This window comes from Aedes aegypti, chromosome 3 (genome assembly GCF_002204515.2).
Source record: "Aedes aegypti strain LVP_AGWG chromosome 3, AaegL5.0 Primary Assembly, whole genome shotgun sequence".
NCBI lineage: Eukaryota > Metazoa > Arthropoda > Insecta > Diptera > Culicidae > Aedes > Aedes aegypti.
In genome coordinates, this window is record NC_035109.1 from 10,817,802 (window position 1) to 10,835,807 (window position 18,006).

An 18,006-nucleotide genomic window follows, 5' to 3' on the forward strand; every position below is an offset into this window, starting at 1 on the left:
ACCTTTTCCTGGTGTCAACGAGAGCAACTAGGAATAAATTCTTCCAAAACCACCATCGTACCTTTCACAAAACGTAGGAAGGTACAATTGAGAACCCTTCTCCTAAACGAAACACAACTGACTTGCTCAAAGGAAGCCAAATATCTTGGTGTCATACTTGACTCCAAGCTAAATTGGAATTCACATCTTCAAACAGTGGTGCAAAAAGGCCTCAATTCACTCTGGGTATGCTCCAGAGCACTTGGCAAGAAATGGGGCCTGAAACCAAGTATGATTATGTGGATCTATAAAACCATTGTTCGTCCTAGAACAACTTATGCTTCTCTTATCTGGTGGCCTAAAACAAAAGAGGCTACGGCAAGGGCAAAGCTAAACAAAATCCAACGTATTGCCTGTATAGCAATTACTGGTGCAGCATGCAGTACACCCACCTCTGCCTTAGACGCGATGCTTAATCTGCCCCGGCTGGATCAATTCATAAAGCTGGACGCTGAGAAAAGTGCGTTGAGGCTGAAACGAACAAAAACCCTACTATCAGGTGATCTTACGGGTCACCTCAGTATATTAAATGAATTTTCTATAAATCAAATTGTAGAAACCCTATAAGGTGATCATGTCTTCTCGTCAAGAATGGGAAGAAGGTGGACCCAACATCCCTCCAGGGTCTATTAAATTCTACACAGATGGTTCCAAAATGAATAATCTGGCAGGTTCTGGAGTCTACGGACCCCGAACAAAAACCTCAATTCACTTAGGACAGTGGTCTACAGTATTTCAGGCAGAAATATATGCTATCTTAGAATGTGCGTTACTATGCCTGAAGAGGAAATACAGACACGCAAGTATATGTATTCTCTCCGACAGCCAAGCGGCTCTTCAGGCGCTTAACACTTACACGTGTAATTCAAAACTAGTGTGGGAATGCATTCTAGCTTTGAAAAAACTAGCTCTCTGCAATCGAGTTAACCTATATTGGATCCCAGGGCATGCGGGTCTAGAGGGAAACGAAATTGCTGATGAGCTGGCCAGAAACGGATCTGCTAATAGGTTCACTGGCCCCGAGCCATTTTTCGGAATATCAGACAGTTTCTTAAAAATGGAACTGAACAACTGGCTGGTTAGCCAGACCTCATCAAACTGGGATGCATCTCCTAATACGCGTCAGTCAAAAAGGCTTGTAAATATGAACCCAAAGAAAACCCAACAACTATTAGGTCTCAGCAAAAGGGATCTCAGTTTATACACTGGTCTAGTAACAGGACACTGCCCCAGCAGATACCATTTACAAAAGATCGGTGTTGTTCAAAACTCCAACTGTCGCTTCTGTGACGATGAGCGAGAAACATCAGAACACCTCATCTGCTATTGCAGTGCACAAATCCATCGTAGGTCCAGGATATTTGGTAAGCCCTTCTTAGAGCCTGCCGATATAAGGATCGCAACCCCCAGCAATGTTATAGGCTTTATTAAGCTAATTTCACCAGACTGGGGGAACTCTCACACTGCAGCTTAGGACCATTATTTCTCAATAATAAGGTGTTCATGAGCTCAGAAGTACATAGATCATTTAGTGACATACATGTCACTGGATGATGTATGTACTATACATACAGTAAAAAGGGGCAATAAAATAGTTCAAGTTAATTGGACGCAGTGATTCAACACCCGACAAAGAAGAAAAAAAATACCGATCGCTTGCCTAAACGAAATCATTCGTTGTTTTCTGCAATAACATGTTTACATAGAAAATACCCACCTTATCGTATATTTTGTAAAACTAACGAACTCATTTCGTCGAATGCACTGAAGCTCGTACATTCGCACATTCGTACTGGTTGACGAAGAAGTCTTACATTGTGTTTCGATTACACTCATTATTTTGGGTTTTGTGCAACGTAAGAATTATATCACAATCACACGACGCGACGCGAGACAGGACACAACACTTATGGTTCTTACAAACGTTAAAAGGACATATAAATTACCTTTTTTTAACGACCGGTTTCGGGCTTGTCGGGGATCTACCAAATTCCGTGCAAAAGCTGTCCTGCGGTATACATCGGCCAAACTCGCCGAAAATTCAAAACGCGTTTGAGAGAACACAAGAATGCGGCTGAAAACGGCAGAACAAATGAGTCAAGCGTTGCAGTACATACGGTGGAACTCAATCATTCCGTAGACTGGGATAATGCGAAGCTCTTGAAACCTGTGAGGAAGACTTCGCATTTAAACGCTTGGGAATCAATGTACATCGCTACTGCTGAGCAACCATTGATGAACGAAGATGAAGCCCCAATAACATCACCCTTATTTTACCTGACCAGACGAAAAATCAAATGATTTTACCCCCCTACATTCGACGTGTACTTAGTCAAGTATGAAGCTGTATATGTGCGTTTTCCTTCTACAATCAGTTGGACATCGTCCTGATGATGGGCAGCATCAAGCCCGAAACCGGTCGTTAAAAAAAGGTAATTTATATGTCCTTTTAACGTTTGTAAGAACCATAAGTGTTGTGTCCTGTCTCGCGTCGCGTCGTGTGATTGTGTTTCGATGTTCGTTATCAATACGAAATAAATAAATAACAATTTCCAAATTCTTGGTACAATACAACAAAGGATTGTTTTAACTTGAAGATCGGATTTTCACGAAGCTGGTGCATACATGGTGAGGTACTGTTTCGTCGCAGAAAAGAACGAATGGTTTCCGTTGTTCAAAGGAACGATTCAATTGAGGGGGTTAGAAGCATGCTTATGGGGAAAACGACTTTGAAGTTTTTTCAGCAATTTTTCATTTCATACAAGAGCCGGTTCCGAATATGAACCTTGACGCTTTTGTTCATGTTTGACGTTCACTTTGTCGACAAAAATGCCACAGGGGTTTTCGTTTTAACACTGGGGGGTTCTTCCTATCCGACATTTCAAAAGGGACACGAAAAGCAAAATATACCCAACATTTGAGTTTAAACCAATGGGTGTGACAAAATCTCAAAACCGTATAAAAAAAAGTTTTTGGACTTAAACCAACGAAAATAATTTGCAAATTTAGTAAACATGTGTTTCTGGCCTAAACTTAAGCGTTCGGTACTAAAATTGAGACAGGGCTTCAGGACCCTATTATGTTATTTTTTCTGTTGGACGGAAACATTATTTAAAATACCGTTGGAAAGCTTGGAATTGTTTGGTTTACTTATCTCAGAATCGTCCCTTTGCGTTTGGAACCCTCGATTATAAAAAAAAAATCAGTGTAGGAAAGAACACGAAAAAATAGTTCCAGAATTTCAAATATGAGCAATTCTCGCTGAAACCAGGCCGCCATCGGCACATATCATTAGAATTTTAATTTCATATCACTGATTGCTAGTATATGCTAAAACTTAAGGGTGGTCCTTTGGGTTTTCTGAAATCGGTGGACCCCTTATACGCCAGCTAGTTAAAAAGTATGCCGAAAAGCTCATTTTTTGGTAAATCATAAGTATTTCACCACGTGATATGTGTAATATCTTCCTTGGAACACATAGCAAACTAAGTGGCATCGTATATAGCTTTCATTTTATATTAAATCAATCGTCAGAATAAAACGTTTTTTTACCATTAGCGCACCGCTTGTTTTGAATTCTTAGATCACAATAAGAAAGTTGAGAAAAAATAACTGTGTAAGATAGGCTACAACAAACTAGGTGAGCAATGGGATTGTGCTACTTTTCCCCGAATGTCGTTTCCCCGAATGTCGGTTCCCCGAACGCCAGTTCCCCGAATGACCCTTTTCCCCGAATGCCATTTCCCCGAATGACCCAGTTCCCCGAAAAGTGGTACTGTTCGAATAGGAGCTCTAACAGTTTTTAGTGGCAAGATGGTGAACTAGAAAGAACGATAAGCAATCGAAAGAAGGAGGTATTTGGTCTGTCTGGACTATACACTTAGTGCCTAAAATGCTGAGGACGGTAAAACTTCTGAGAACCGCCAATCAAATAAAGAAGGGTGCATATCAGATAACCAGTACGTTCACTTCCCTCAAATGTAAAAAGTCATGACAATTATGATGGCCAAAAACTTTTCGGGGAAGTGGGTTATTCGGGGAAACGGGATATTCGGGGAACTGGCATTCGGGGAACTGGCGTTCGGGGAAACGACATTCGGGGAACCGACATTCGGGGAAAAGTAGCACAACCGAGCAATGGTATTTAGTTTATGCAATGAACGATTTTCTAAACCATGTTCTACGATTTTGACGTATATGGCGAGTGCAATCAATGAAAACAACATTTAGTCAAGTCAAGTAAAGATTGGGAGTATTATTTTGAGTGAAAAAATCTGGCGGCCCACTTTGATGTTGACGCTGTCTTGATTTTCAAGTAGTAGAACGAGGTTTCCATCTTGTTAATCTTCGACTTCGAATCCGACTTGTTCGACTTTACGACCGAATGTTTGTCAGACAATCCTGATCTATCTGATTTCGTCACGGCAAGTTATTCTCTAATATAAACATGAAAACAATTCTAATTAACAGGTTCTGAATAATTTCAAAAACGGGTACAGCAAATGCTTCGCTTTCCAACTCGAGCATGGTTTTGAATAAACAGTTGAAGCATTTGCCAGCAGCTGGGAAGAACTGCAACTTCTATTCACATGGAAGTCGAAGTAGGTATCACATAACAAAATATCATGTTCCGGAGTTTTGTAGAGACGCCGGAAGAGGTTTCGGTCTACATAACGAGCAAGCTTCCGAATACGATCCTTCAGATTTTGACGTGATTTGGCAGCGGTACAGAGCACCCAAAACTTCTAAAATATACAACGATCGATTGAAAAATGCGGTGATTGACTATAACAGCAGGTTTAGATTTTAAATATTTCTAAGCTATTTTAAACTATAATAAACTCCAACACTGAATTTAAATCGAATTATTACCTCATTAAACATTGAAAACAATACCTAAACTAAACTAGCACCCGTAATCCATGCACAGGAGCATACTTATGCCAGTTTGATGAATTAAATCAATAGTAATCAGATAGATCAGGGCTGCCCAACGTACGCATCCGGCCCGCGAACTCTTTTTGTGTGGCCCGCGGAGGGCTCGAAGATTCTTCCCATATTTGGTCATATTTCCTACTAACCCAAAGTTAGAACATGCCAGAACTATTTGAGTTTTAATTTAGTTTCAACCTAATACTTTTTAAAATTGTTTTGTTTCCTTTTATTCTTGATACTTATTTTATGAATGATTCAAATTCAAAATCTCAAATTCTGTGTGTTTCAAAATTGTTTCTATCATGACTTCCTTTGGCATTAAAAAAATACAGCCTGAACAAAACTTATGGACAAGAGGCTAAGTTTTCATACAGAATCCTGGAAATAAATTTTAACAACACCTGGGCGTTATTCACGCCTTTTTATTGACACGATAAGACACGATTTTTACAGACTGTTTTTTTTTAAAGAATTCTGGACACAACTTTCATAGATAACATTGGCAAGATTCTCACAGAATTTTTACCAGGATTCTATAGACTTCTAGCTAGGATTTACAACGAATTCAATACATATTTTTTTTGAAATCCTGGGGAAGATTAAAATATAGCACAATATAACATTTTGCTAGAACCTTAAGCGAAATAATAATAAAATTTTGAGCAACTTACCTTTGAACTACTCTTAAGCACTCTCAAATATTTCAGGTTTGCATTTCGAAATGTTTTTTGAGTGAGATTTTGAAGCAATCCTAGGCACTATTCTTTCAAAATCCTAGATTTTAAAACCAAGATTTTCGTAAAAGCTTTTAGCAAACGATTTTAGCACATTCCGGGTCGGATTCTGACAGAATTGGGAGTATGATTTTTATAAAACCCTTGGCATTATTCACACAGAATCCAAAATTTTTAGAATAGATTCTTCAAAATATTCTGCTCTAGATCATCATATATATAAAATCCCAGAGTTGTCTGTCTGTCAGTAACGCTTTGAAATGTTTCATTGAAAAGTTTCGTTGAGCACTACAATAGTAATAAAAGAGCACTACAACGGTCAATATTAATATTAGAACATTACAATTGCAAATTGTGGAGCACTACAATAGCTCTTTGACAGAATATTCTGGAGTTTTCTGGAACATTGTTCATTCCAATTCGTAGAATATTCTCGAATCCTTCACCATCAAGCAAATTGTTATTCGGTCGAATTTGAATCTGGTTGGAGTTTAAAATGTGTAACGGGTTTCTTCAGTTCCAACTCATGTTCAAATCGAGTTCGTATGTAAAAGCAAGACAAATGAGATGAATGTGCGCCAAATATTCGAGTTGGATTGATTTACAGTTATACCTAGATTAGTCGATGTTTAATGACTCGATTTCGACTCATGGATGTATATTTAAAACAAAATTTTAAGCTTATTTTGATAATCTCTTAAAACAACTTTCCAAAACATTCCTGTTCCATGACCCGATATTTCAGACTGGGACAGAGCCTGCTTCTCAGCGTTGTGTTCTTATGAGCATTTCCACAGATATTAACTGAGAGCTTTCTTTGCCAAAGTTGCCATTTTCGCATTCGTATATCGTGTGGCAGGTACAATGAGGCTCTGCCAAGGGAAGTCAAGGAAATTTCCTTTACGAAAAGATTCTGGACCGACTGGGATTCGAACCCAGACACTTTCAGCATGACTTTGCTTTGTAGCCGCGGACTCGCACCACTCGGCTAAGGAAGGCCCTGATATCAGGTATTCGGGAGAATGTGCTAGAATTTTTGGTATGATTCCACTCTCTAATTTGTAGAATCTTCTGGAACGTTTGAAATATTTTTCAACAGAAGGAACACTGTAACAGCATATAAGGCTGTAATTATTTTAGATCAGAACACTACAACAGTATTGAGGCCATATGCTCGATGGAGTATGGCCAGAGCATAAATTTAGGCGATTTTTCGGCCATCAGTATCAAGCGATTTGAAAGATTATACGTAGCTTTTCGCTTTAAAATTTCGTTGGAACGTGGCTAGCCACGTCGGGTAAGCTAGTTATTATATAGTTTTGAAAGAACCTCTCACAATATCCAGCAGAATGGTTAGCCTCAATTATCTGTTTTTCGATTTCTTCAAATTAAATTTACTTCATTCACAGATTTTGTGAGATTTTATGAACTTCATTTATTTATTTTAGTCAGACTTAATGCGAATATTTGAGCTTTTTTTTAAGGCCCGCGACACAAAATTAGTTCTGTGATTTGGCCCGCGGTTCAAAAAGGTTTGGCAGGCCTGAGTTAGATTATAAGCACACACTGATATTAGAGATCTTGGGCCTCTTTTGGGACGTTTTCCGAGGTTTCCTGTCGATTTTCAGTAATTTAAATATAAAAAAATGGAGTTAAAACTAAAAATTATCAAATTGAGTTTTTTCGACATTCCTCCTAAAGATTTTTTTAAATTGGCCCAGAGCAGCAGAATGACCTCAGGAATCGAAATTTACTCAGATTTGATGGACATTTTAATAATAACGGTCTACCGGATCACCGTGAATCTTACTCCTGAAGGGCCAAAAAACGAATAAACAGAGACACTTACGCGAAACCCGCAAAGGAAAAAGTATCTCCTTCCAGATGTAAGTTCGCACAAACAGTCATACAATCAAGCCCTTGCTTGTCAGAAAGACCCAATAGATGGGAAGAGAAGCTCGCGTTTTTTTTTTCCACGAAATGTTAGCGATAGGAAATTGACAGTTTCACTCTTCCTAACAGGAAGCTCTAAACTGTGATGTTCTGCAACATTTTTGAGAGCGGGAGCAGATACAAGCAGCTCTGAATTTACTATAAAAACATTATTTGATGCTTAAGACACGCAAAAATGTTATTTCCATTTCGCTGTGTAGTCAAATCCCTAAACTTGTGGGTGCTTCTAAGACATTTTACGCCATTCACAAATGTATAGTGTAATAAATTACAAAATGCTCACAATCTATTGTTAATTAAATTAATGCATTCAAGAATCAAATACCGTCAAACGGGGCTTCTTTTGACATTATTTTCACATACCTCAACTTTGAGGATTTTTAGCTCTAAGAATTATGGATAGATTTCGATAATTTTTGCATATATTTAAGTTGTATATGTATGTAACAAATGTGCAAAATATAAAGCAAATCCAGCAAGAAATAAAAAAAAAATGCTTGAGTAGTGAAAAATGTGTGTCCTTCAAAACAAAAAAGGGGCTACTTTGGACACTTTTAAAAAGCAATACGATTTGACAATAAAATTGTTATTTTCGCATAAAATTTCAACTGGTTCTATACATTATCGTCTATCATGATGTTCTTAGGCGTTTTTCGTTGATAAACATAACTAAGAACATTATAAAGCATGAAAAAATACACGTACCAATATAACACTTTCCAGCAGAACATGCTATTCATGGTTTTTGATTTCCAGTATGAAATTTCAAGTTTACTTACTGTTAAATGAAACTGTCAGCTACGAGTGCTTGATTGTTTGAGTGAATATAAACGAATGCTGTAACTACCAAGTACTACGACGATTTTTAGGGTCTGATTAACAATAATAACCATTCGTTCTGTTTTTAATGATATGAATGATTTGTAGAAGGATCTCTCTAATTCCTGTAACTTAAAGTAATTTTTATTTGAAGTGAAATGCATAAAGTACAAGGATAATCCTTCGTAAACAATTTAAATTTCACTTTTGTTAAACGTATGTTGGTTTTCAATAGTTTTGAGGTAGCGTAAGAGTAGTTTATGTTTAGCAGATGTAGGGTGGAATTGCTTTGTGTGGACTTATGTAAAATATGACCGATTTGTTTTTTTCAAGGAATATGTCGTGAGTTTACTATCTATACGCATTAAAATATATGTGTTTTATGGCTATTCACTTATCTGAATACTTGGGTTACTTTTTTGTGTTGTAAAATATACAAATCAACACTTTAAAATAAAATAAAAAGTCGTGAAATTAAGACCTTTGATCAATTATTTGTGTAAAACAATTATTTTTAACACAAAATAATCACAAATTTCTATAGAACATGACGATTTGATAGTTTTGTGACGTTCCCAACAACTTTCCACGATATGTGAAAAATTCGAACAATGTTTACATACCAAATGTTTTGTGCCTTGTGAATATGTGTTCGGAATTCTTTGATATATTTTTTTGTTTATCCTGTTATTGTTGGTGTTGTTCCAAAAATAAATTATGCCAGATTGTAGAGCATAAATTGGTTAATAAAAGTGCTGAAGACACAAAATGGCTCAGATTAATATTTATGCTGCAAATAAATCTAAAACGTGAGTGCCCAAAGTAGCCCCGTTTGACGGTATATGAAAATCAGACTTGTATCTGCATTAGTCTCGAATCAAAATGGCACTATGGTGAAGTTTTGCCCATACTTTCTAGAACGGTTGTACGACATTTCGCGGTAAACCATTCCGCGGTCAACCATTTCGCGGTGTACCATTTCGCGGTTTGTATTATTTTGCGGTTTACCGTTTTGCGGTTAGTACCATTTCGCGGAGTGCCATTTCGCGGTGTGGTTTTTCCTACGAGTTGCACTGAAAATTGTTGACGATAGTATAACATTTTGCGATAATCCACTTCGCGGTATAACATTTCGCGGTTTGTCATTTCGTGGTACGCCATTTCGCGGTTAGTACCATTTGGCGGCACGTCAATTCGCCGTCAGTACCATTTCGCGGTGTATCGTTTCGCGGTTTGGACCGAGATGTTTCATCTATCTTAACACTGCAATTTGAAGGACTCCCTGTGTTCAAAAGAAGGGCAAATCACCGATGAAAATATTATTAGTGATAATGCCAACAATTTTCAGTGCAACTCGTAGGAAAAACAACACCGCGAAATGGTATAGACCGCGAAACGGCATACCACGAAATGGTACTAATCGCAAGACGGTAAACCGCAAAATGACACAAACCGCGAAATGGTACACCGCGAAATGGTTGACCGCGGAATGGTTTACCGCGAAATGTCGGACAACCCTTTTAAGATAGATGAAACATCTCAGTACAAACCGCGAAACGGTACACCTCGAAATGGTACTGACCGCGAAATGACATGCTGCCAAATGGTACTAACCGCGGAATGTCGAACCGCGAAATGGCAAACCGCGAAATTTTACACCGCGAAGTGGATTACCGCAAAATGTTATAGAATCCCTTTCGTTGTGAGATTAACGTATCTTTATCAAGGGTTTATACCGCCCTCTGATATATAGTCCTTAGCTCCATTCAAAGTAGTTCGGTTTATACGATGTAGGTATTATTCCTTACTTTGAAAATATCGAAAACATGAGCTGAGGATAACTATTCATAGTAATCTATCACTTCGAATACATTAAAATGGGTGGTGTATCACAATATGTCAAACAAATGGTCGCAGTGATTATTTACCCAACACAGAAAAAAAAAATGCAAAAATGTTACATTTTTAAAAAGGGCAAATTTTGTCTGGGGAAAATCTGGGAATTCAAGAAAAATGCTATTACGTTGGCCAGCCATTCAATTGACCAGCCGGATTTGAGCCCACGACCCTCAGCTGAGTCTTAGGGAATATCAGCGCCTTTTCAACTATGGCTATTCAGACCACTTACAATTGTACCGATTAGAAATCGAAAACTAAAAACCTAGCTGCCATCCATTTCGAAATAGTATGAATCTCATGAAAATGAATATATTAATGATTACTCACCTGAAGTTTTTCAATACTGCTAATAAGTTTAAACCTGCAAAAGAAAGAGACGAAAAAATACGCGCATCAGCAAAAGATCATTGATTTCCACTACACTTTCTTCTGTTATGTACTAGTTGGGTTAGTCTGGCTATATTGGGTTCACTTTAGCTATCAACGGTTGGAAGGATCACAAAGGCTATATTCAAGCGCTTCACTGTATCGTGTGTAAGTAATACACTTGAAAACCACTCGACGATTTTTTTGCTCTTCAAACTGCTACTCCACAACGGTCACGTATGCACATAAACAAAACCCATTTTCAAAAAAAAAAAAAAGATAGGTTATCCCACCCCAACCATAATCAGCCTCAAAATCTGCCCCGATTATTTAGCAATCAATGCACTCACACGAACTTCTAATCACAAAGCTTTCAAAATTTGCAACATCCGGATCCAAAGCATCCGTCCCCAAGGTCACGGTTATCTGCTGCATCTGTTGCATCTGCACTGTCATTATTTGGTTTGGTCATTTAACCCGTCGTCGATCACCGTTCAAAATACATCCGATGATCGCTTCCGGAGTTATCTTTTGTTGCGAGGTTTCCGAACGTTTGCGCGCGCAGCCGACTCTGTCCGAGTATGCTCGAGAACTGCCCGACGAAGGCCACTTGCTCCACACTGCGGCGGTCAGCGGGATGATAAGAGAGGTGCGATAAAAATGATTTACCTGATATGAACGTGTAGAGGCTTTTCGCATCGACTCTCACGATTTGTTGGCCACTCGTGCAAACTGTCAGAAGGTGCCAATTTCGGTTCTTGCGAGCTTTGGGAGAGTGTGCTCCAATTTTTGTAGGTAAACTTCCCGCAGGCTGATTCGAGGCAGGTAAATATTGATGATGACTTAAAATGCGCTTGCAGCATATTTTCCCATTTATGATACTTATTCTGAATCATTTCAAGTGAGAGTGAGTCACATCCTGTATAACGATATTGGACAAATGATGAATTTTTGGGTAATCGAGGTAACTGCCATTCTGAGCACTTATTTTTGAATCAACATAAACTCTTGATTTTTCAAAAAATATTTTTCATCGTGATACCTTGTATACATTCAAATCTCCTATTAAACACAGCAACCCACTTTACGCGCATCGAAATTACTCAGCTTTTTTTAAGGTCTCCAAAGTATTTTTTAAAGTCTCTATATAGAGACTTTCTTCTGATATGGTCAGTGTTAAATCATATGGCCATATGTGTTTTAAAGAAAAAAAAAGTTCTTCATGCACTCAGAATAACGAAATATTTGCTTTATTTGCTGTAAAATTGAATCTTATCTATTTGATAAGACATCTGTATCATACTTGTCTTTTTTGTACAAGGCAAATGTATCATCTAGTATAGTTTATATGAACACCGAACATACTTGGTAAGTAAAACAAATTTTATGAAAAAAACGACTGTTTTTGACACCTCTCACGTTGTTATGATTTATCCGATTTTTTGTATTGTACTTAACACTAAGGAGGGACTCTTCTCATTCTTGTATAGTACTGCAGAAATCTTTTACAGATATTTTAGGCTGAAATGACGAAACAACATTTAGACGAAGCAAAATCTTAGATAAATTTTTTTTAGGCCATTCAAAACTTCTGGTAACATCAATCAGATTTCAGGACGGATTACTGGAAAACTGTTTTTTTTATGGAAATTGCTGGTGGCAAGGATACCTGAAATAAACCATGCAGAAGAGTTAAAAATAAGTTTTCCAGAATAAGTATAAGTCAAACTGCCCATAGAAACCTCCTACAAAAAATTCTTCCACGAGTTCCTACGCTTATTTGTTCAACAATTCTTCCAACTGTTTTCCATGCGAAATCCATGAGAAAATGTTTTAAGAAATCCCTGTTGAAATAGCTGAAAAAAAAAATGTTGAAAAAATCATTTGTGTATTCGTCTAGATAAATTCCTTCAGGAATATTTCGAAGATATCATGCAGTATTACTGGAGTAATTTCTGGGACCATCAATGGAAGAATCGTCAGAGTAATTCATGGAGTAATTTATTGTGGACATCCTTCAGAAATTTCTGCATAAATCTCCGGAAAAACACTGAAAAAAGTTATTCTATCTTGTAGGATTTCCTCGAAACTAGAGGAATGTTTGGACAAATGCTTGAAATAGTTGATAAAATTCGCGGGGAAAATCACGAACAAAGGATGTCACGAGAAATTTTCGAGGAACATTCAACGAAATTCTTAGGAATATCCTTAGATAATATTCTGGTCGGATTCTCCGAAGAGTCCAGGATATTTTCAGCACAGGACAAATAGGTTCTTCAGGAATTCCTTCACATTTTGTTCGAGGAAGAACATCACGAGTTCTACGACTCATTGCACCAGATATTCCTATATTAATACATTCAAAGACGAAAAATTTCAGATAATTTTGGAAGATTCCTTATGTTATTTGTTGGGAGATTTTCCAGAAAATTCTACAAGAGTTTCTCTTCAGTATTTTGTTAGCCGATTTTCCATTATTTGTTCCAGCTATTTGTACGGAGATTTCTTCAAAAATTCCTCTTTAGATTCGCCCATGAATTGTTCTAGAATATAATTTTTCCACCTTTTTCTTAAATAATTATCCCATAGAAGCAACTAAAAAAATACAATAATTAAAATAATAGAATTTCCAGTGGGTGCGAGTATGAGACACTAAAAAAAAATGTAAGATAAGCAATTAAAAAGTAACTAAAGGTATGACTGTTAATCAAGCGATCGTTAATTGAAGAAATTGTATTGTTTGAGATTCTACCAACAATATTACGGATACAGTTAACATTTCCGCTCACATGCCAGAATCTAGACTTCGTTTACGTGGAGAGAAATACCAAAATATGGACGATAAGCCCAATGACATGGAAAATGAGTTCTGTGAGAGCCTAGAAAAGGCCTACAGAGGGTGCCCAAAACAAGATTTCAAGATAGTCATCGGCGACGCAAATGCGTAGACTTCTTCCGACCCGTCATTGGAACGGAAAGCCTCCATTTCATTACCAATGGTAACACAGCGTAACAAAAATGACATGTTTGCGTGTCTCAAGAACCAAATTATGTGTCTCTAGTAGATTTGGGGCTGCTGAATCTGATGCCGTTCTCAGAAATGTTCCAGCACGTCACAATTTTAAGCTAAAGGTCGCCAAAGTTGTACAAAACACTGCTTTTATTAATGTTTACATGAAATTTAAAGTACAATTTATCATACTTTTTTGTAATCTAATCCACCAAACATGCAAAATAGAACTTGAACTTTCATTTTAGACATAATTTGATTGAAATTGCGCGATTAAATTTCGATTAAATCGATTTTTTTAACATGCTTGCAGTCTCCATACAAAATTCTTCGTTTCTTCTATATGGCAAAATACAACAATTCTCTAAACCATCAAAAAATAACTTTTCCGTATCGAAAATAATACAAACTTTGATGATAAGTATTGTTATACACATAAAGTTTGAATTCAGTGGCAAATTAAGCCAATATATTACCTTACAAGCTGGGAAACTTGCATGCAAGTTGGCTGAAATAGTCATTTTTTGCATTTTCAACAGTCAATATCTCAAAAACTGAACGTGCTATGATATTTCTGAAAACGGCAATGGATTCAGCAACCCTTAATTAAGTGAATAGCGGTATTTTGGTGCTGGAGACAAAAACGTGTTCCGCAGTGTAATAGATTGCGGCTAGTAATCTTGGCTGCTGCTAGAGGGATGACAATCAGCAGTACCTTTGCACGCAAGAATATCCGCAAACACACCTGGCGACACCCAAATGGCGATGCATGCTCCCAAACAGACCACGTTCAGGTCGATGGTTGACATTTCTCAGATGCAGTGAATCAAATTGTCATCAGAAGAGACGAAAAACAAGCCACAAACCAAGCTCGCTCACAACCGTTTGTCCCAACTTTTGCGCATAGAGATACAATCAAAAGCAAAGTTGTCATGACAATCACAGGCTGCAACATTGTTGCAACTTTTTCAACTCGCGATTTATCAGCTATTATACACAACCAGTTTTGTTTCATGCATGCTGTTAGATAATGTATCAATGTTTACCAACACGAAAAAAGTTCTCGAAAATTGCAATGCGAAGTCCAGGAAATCGCTGCTCACCTGGTGATCGATCATTGTCATATTCTGTTCAAGTGGTGATAAACTGATGTTGCGGGATAAAATTGTTGCAACAAGAATAGGAGATGACAATGTCTTTGTGTTGCTTGTTGGGTGACAATTGATTCACTGCTCAGATATCATGGATGTCAGGACCTTGTGAGGCCCCAATGTCGACTCGGATCATTATTCCGTTGTTGCTGAAATTCGGGCGCGTTGTAGCTGAAATTCGAGTCACGAGTTCCAAATTGTTGATTTGTTTCTGTTCAGGATTTCGACAGAATTATGTTCAGGATTCCAACAGGATCCTGCTCAGGATTCCGACAGAATCATGCTCAGTTTTCCGATAGAATCCTGCTCAGGATCTCGACAGACTCCTGCTCAAGATTCCGACAAAATCCTGCTAAGGATTCCGACAAGGTTCTACTCAGGATTCCAACAGAATCCTGGTCAGGTTCTATCTTGCTTAGTATTCCGACAGAATCCTGCGCAGGATTCCGACAGAATTCTGGTCAGGATTCCAAAATTATGCTGCTCAGAATTCCGATAATATTTTGTTCAGGATGCCGACAGATCCTGCCCAGGATGCCGACAGATTCTGCCCAGGATTTCAACAGAATCCTGCTTAATATTTCGACAGAATCAAGATTTCGACAGAATTCTGCTAAGGATTCTGACAGAATGCTTCTCATGATTCCGACAGGATCCTGCTCAGGATTCCGAGAGGATCTTGCTCAGGGATTTTTAAGATTTTCGACAAAATCCTGCTCAGGAATTCGACAGAATCCTGCTCAGGATTCCAATAGAATCCTTCTCAGGATTCCGACAGAAATCTGCTTAGGATTCCGAGATATTCCTGCTCAGGATTCCGACAGAATCCTGCTCATGATTCCGACAGAATGCTGCTTAGGATTCCGACAGAATCCTGCTCAGGATTCCGACAGAATCCTGCTCAGGATTCCGACAGAATCCTGCTCAGGATTCCGACAGAATCCTGCTCAGGATTCCGACAGAATCCTGCTCAGGATTCCGACAGAATCCTGCTCAGGATTCCGACAGAATCCTGCTCAAGATTGCGACAGAAACCTGGTCATGATTTCGACAGAATCCTGCACATTATTCCGACAGATTCCGCTAAAATATTGTTCAGGGAGACGCCATAATCCAGCTTAGAATTCCGACAGAATACTGCTCAGGATTTCGACAAAATCTGCTCATAATTCCGATAGAATCCTACTCAGGTTTTTTTTTCAGAACCCTGCTTAAGATTCCGAGAAAATCCTGCTCAGTATTCCGACATAGTCCTGCTCAAGATTCCGGCAGAATGCAGCTAAGGATTTCGAAAAAATCCTGCTCAGGATTCCGATAGAATCCTGCTCGAGATTCCGACAGAATTCTGCTGAGGATTCCAACAGAATCCTGCTAAGGATTCCGACAGAATCCTGCTCAGGACTCCGACAGAACTGGGCTCAGGTTTCCTAAAGAAACCTACTCAGGCTTCCAAGATTATCCTGCTCAGTATTCCGATTGATTTCTGTTCAGGATTTCGTCAGAATTATGTTCAGGATTCCAACAGGGTTCCGACAGGATTCTGCTGAGATATCTGACAGAATCTTGCTCCGGAATCCGATTGAATTCTGCTCAGAATTCCGACAGAATCCTGCTCAGTTTTCCGACAGAATCCTGTTCAGGATTCCGACAGAATCCTGTTCGGGATTCCTACAAAATCCTGCTCGAGATTCCGACAGAATCTTGTTCGGGATTCCGACAGAATTCCATACAAGATATGTTCAGGATTCCGACAGAATCCTACTCAGGGTTTTTTCAGAATCCTGCTTAAGATTCCGAGAAAATCCTGCTCAGTATTCCGACATAGTCCTGCTCAAGATTCCGACAGAATCATGCTCAGGATTTCGACAGAATCCTGATCGGGATTCCGACAGAATCCTGTTCGGATTCCTGGCCGTCCCTTATTTTTCGAAAATGCGAAATGTTATAAATTCGTCACTGTAAAGTGCTTGTTTTGGTAAGAAAAAAATCAGGTAAAAATTTAATGTCCCAATGGCCCAGAAAGTATTAGGCGTAGACGACCACGTGCGCAAAATCGTGCTCGCTGCTCTAGTGCACGTAACATGAGTACGAAATGCCACCAGTAACAAATTGTCCTTCACGCGTTGGTAATCAACATAGAAGTTTGTTTTCTTTGGGATGATTCCAATATTACGTAACGCAATATTTGCAAATTTTAGACTCCCTCCCTCTCCCACGTAACAGCTTTTGTATGAAAAATTTATGTTCTTTGTATGGACCGTAACACTACGGAAGACCCCCTCAGTATCAGTATCTAACGCTTGTCGACTGATGGGGTACCCGAGCAGAAGAAAATAACTACTGAATACCAAACTAAGGTATTCCATACCAGACAATTTCCAATACTTACAACCTGAATGAGGTATGAATCAGCCCTGCATAAGAGGTAAAATACCTCAAACAATACCATCTGCATATTCTACAAACACCAAGCTGATAATTAGATCAGGTATTGTAATACCTAATTAATACATGATGGATTTTCATTTAAAAGTGAAATTTTTCAAAAGTAGTTCAATACCTCCAGCAGACCTCAATAACTATCAAATACCAAAATGAACCAAATTTTTAATTGTTTAAAAAAAAATTTTGAATACCATTATAATACCAAAATGGGGTATTGACAACTGCGCAATACCTAATTACGGTATGATACCAAAATATGGCATGCATAAGTTATTGCGAGTTATTTTTTTCGTCCTCGGGTAGCTGCACAGTACCGCCAGCAGCTAGACAAGCAGTTGGGAAGAATCAACGTTGCTGGAGATGTCGACAGCCTGTAGGGCCCTGTCCACGAAGCTGTGACAACAACGGCGCGGGAGGTGATTGGCACTGGTTAACGACAAAGACGAAACGACTGGTTCGATGAAGAGTGCCAGAGAGTGACAGACATGAAGAAGCCTTATGCTTGTGGCCGGCACCCGACAGTACAGAAAGCGAAAAAAAGCGAATCCACCGCAGAAAGAAAAGGCAGCACGAAGAAAGTGTGGTAGCTGAAGCTCAAGAACCGGAATGATATGCGGAGGTTCTATGCAACGGTCAATGGTGCGCGGCACAATAC

General features: G+C 38.6%; 1 protein-coding gene across 4 annotated transcripts in view; it reads right to left on the minus strand.

Annotated features, from left to right (window-relative positions):
• LOC5572837 (inverted formin-2) overlaps window positions 1-18,006 on the minus strand; it is a 335,282-nt gene that overhangs the window by 36,492 nt on the left and 280,784 nt on the right. For 3 of the 4 annotated variants that reach the window (XM_021848653.1, XM_001660550.2, XM_021848652.1), the window contains exon 5: window positions 10,707-10,740. In XM_021848653.1, the coding sequence (XP_021704345.1) occupies window positions 10,707-10,740 (34 nt within the window). Of the gene's footprint in view, window positions 1-10,706; window positions 10,741-11,095; window positions 11,335-18,006 lie in introns of those variants that run through there. The other variant, XM_021848654.1, reaches the window with a different exon arrangement.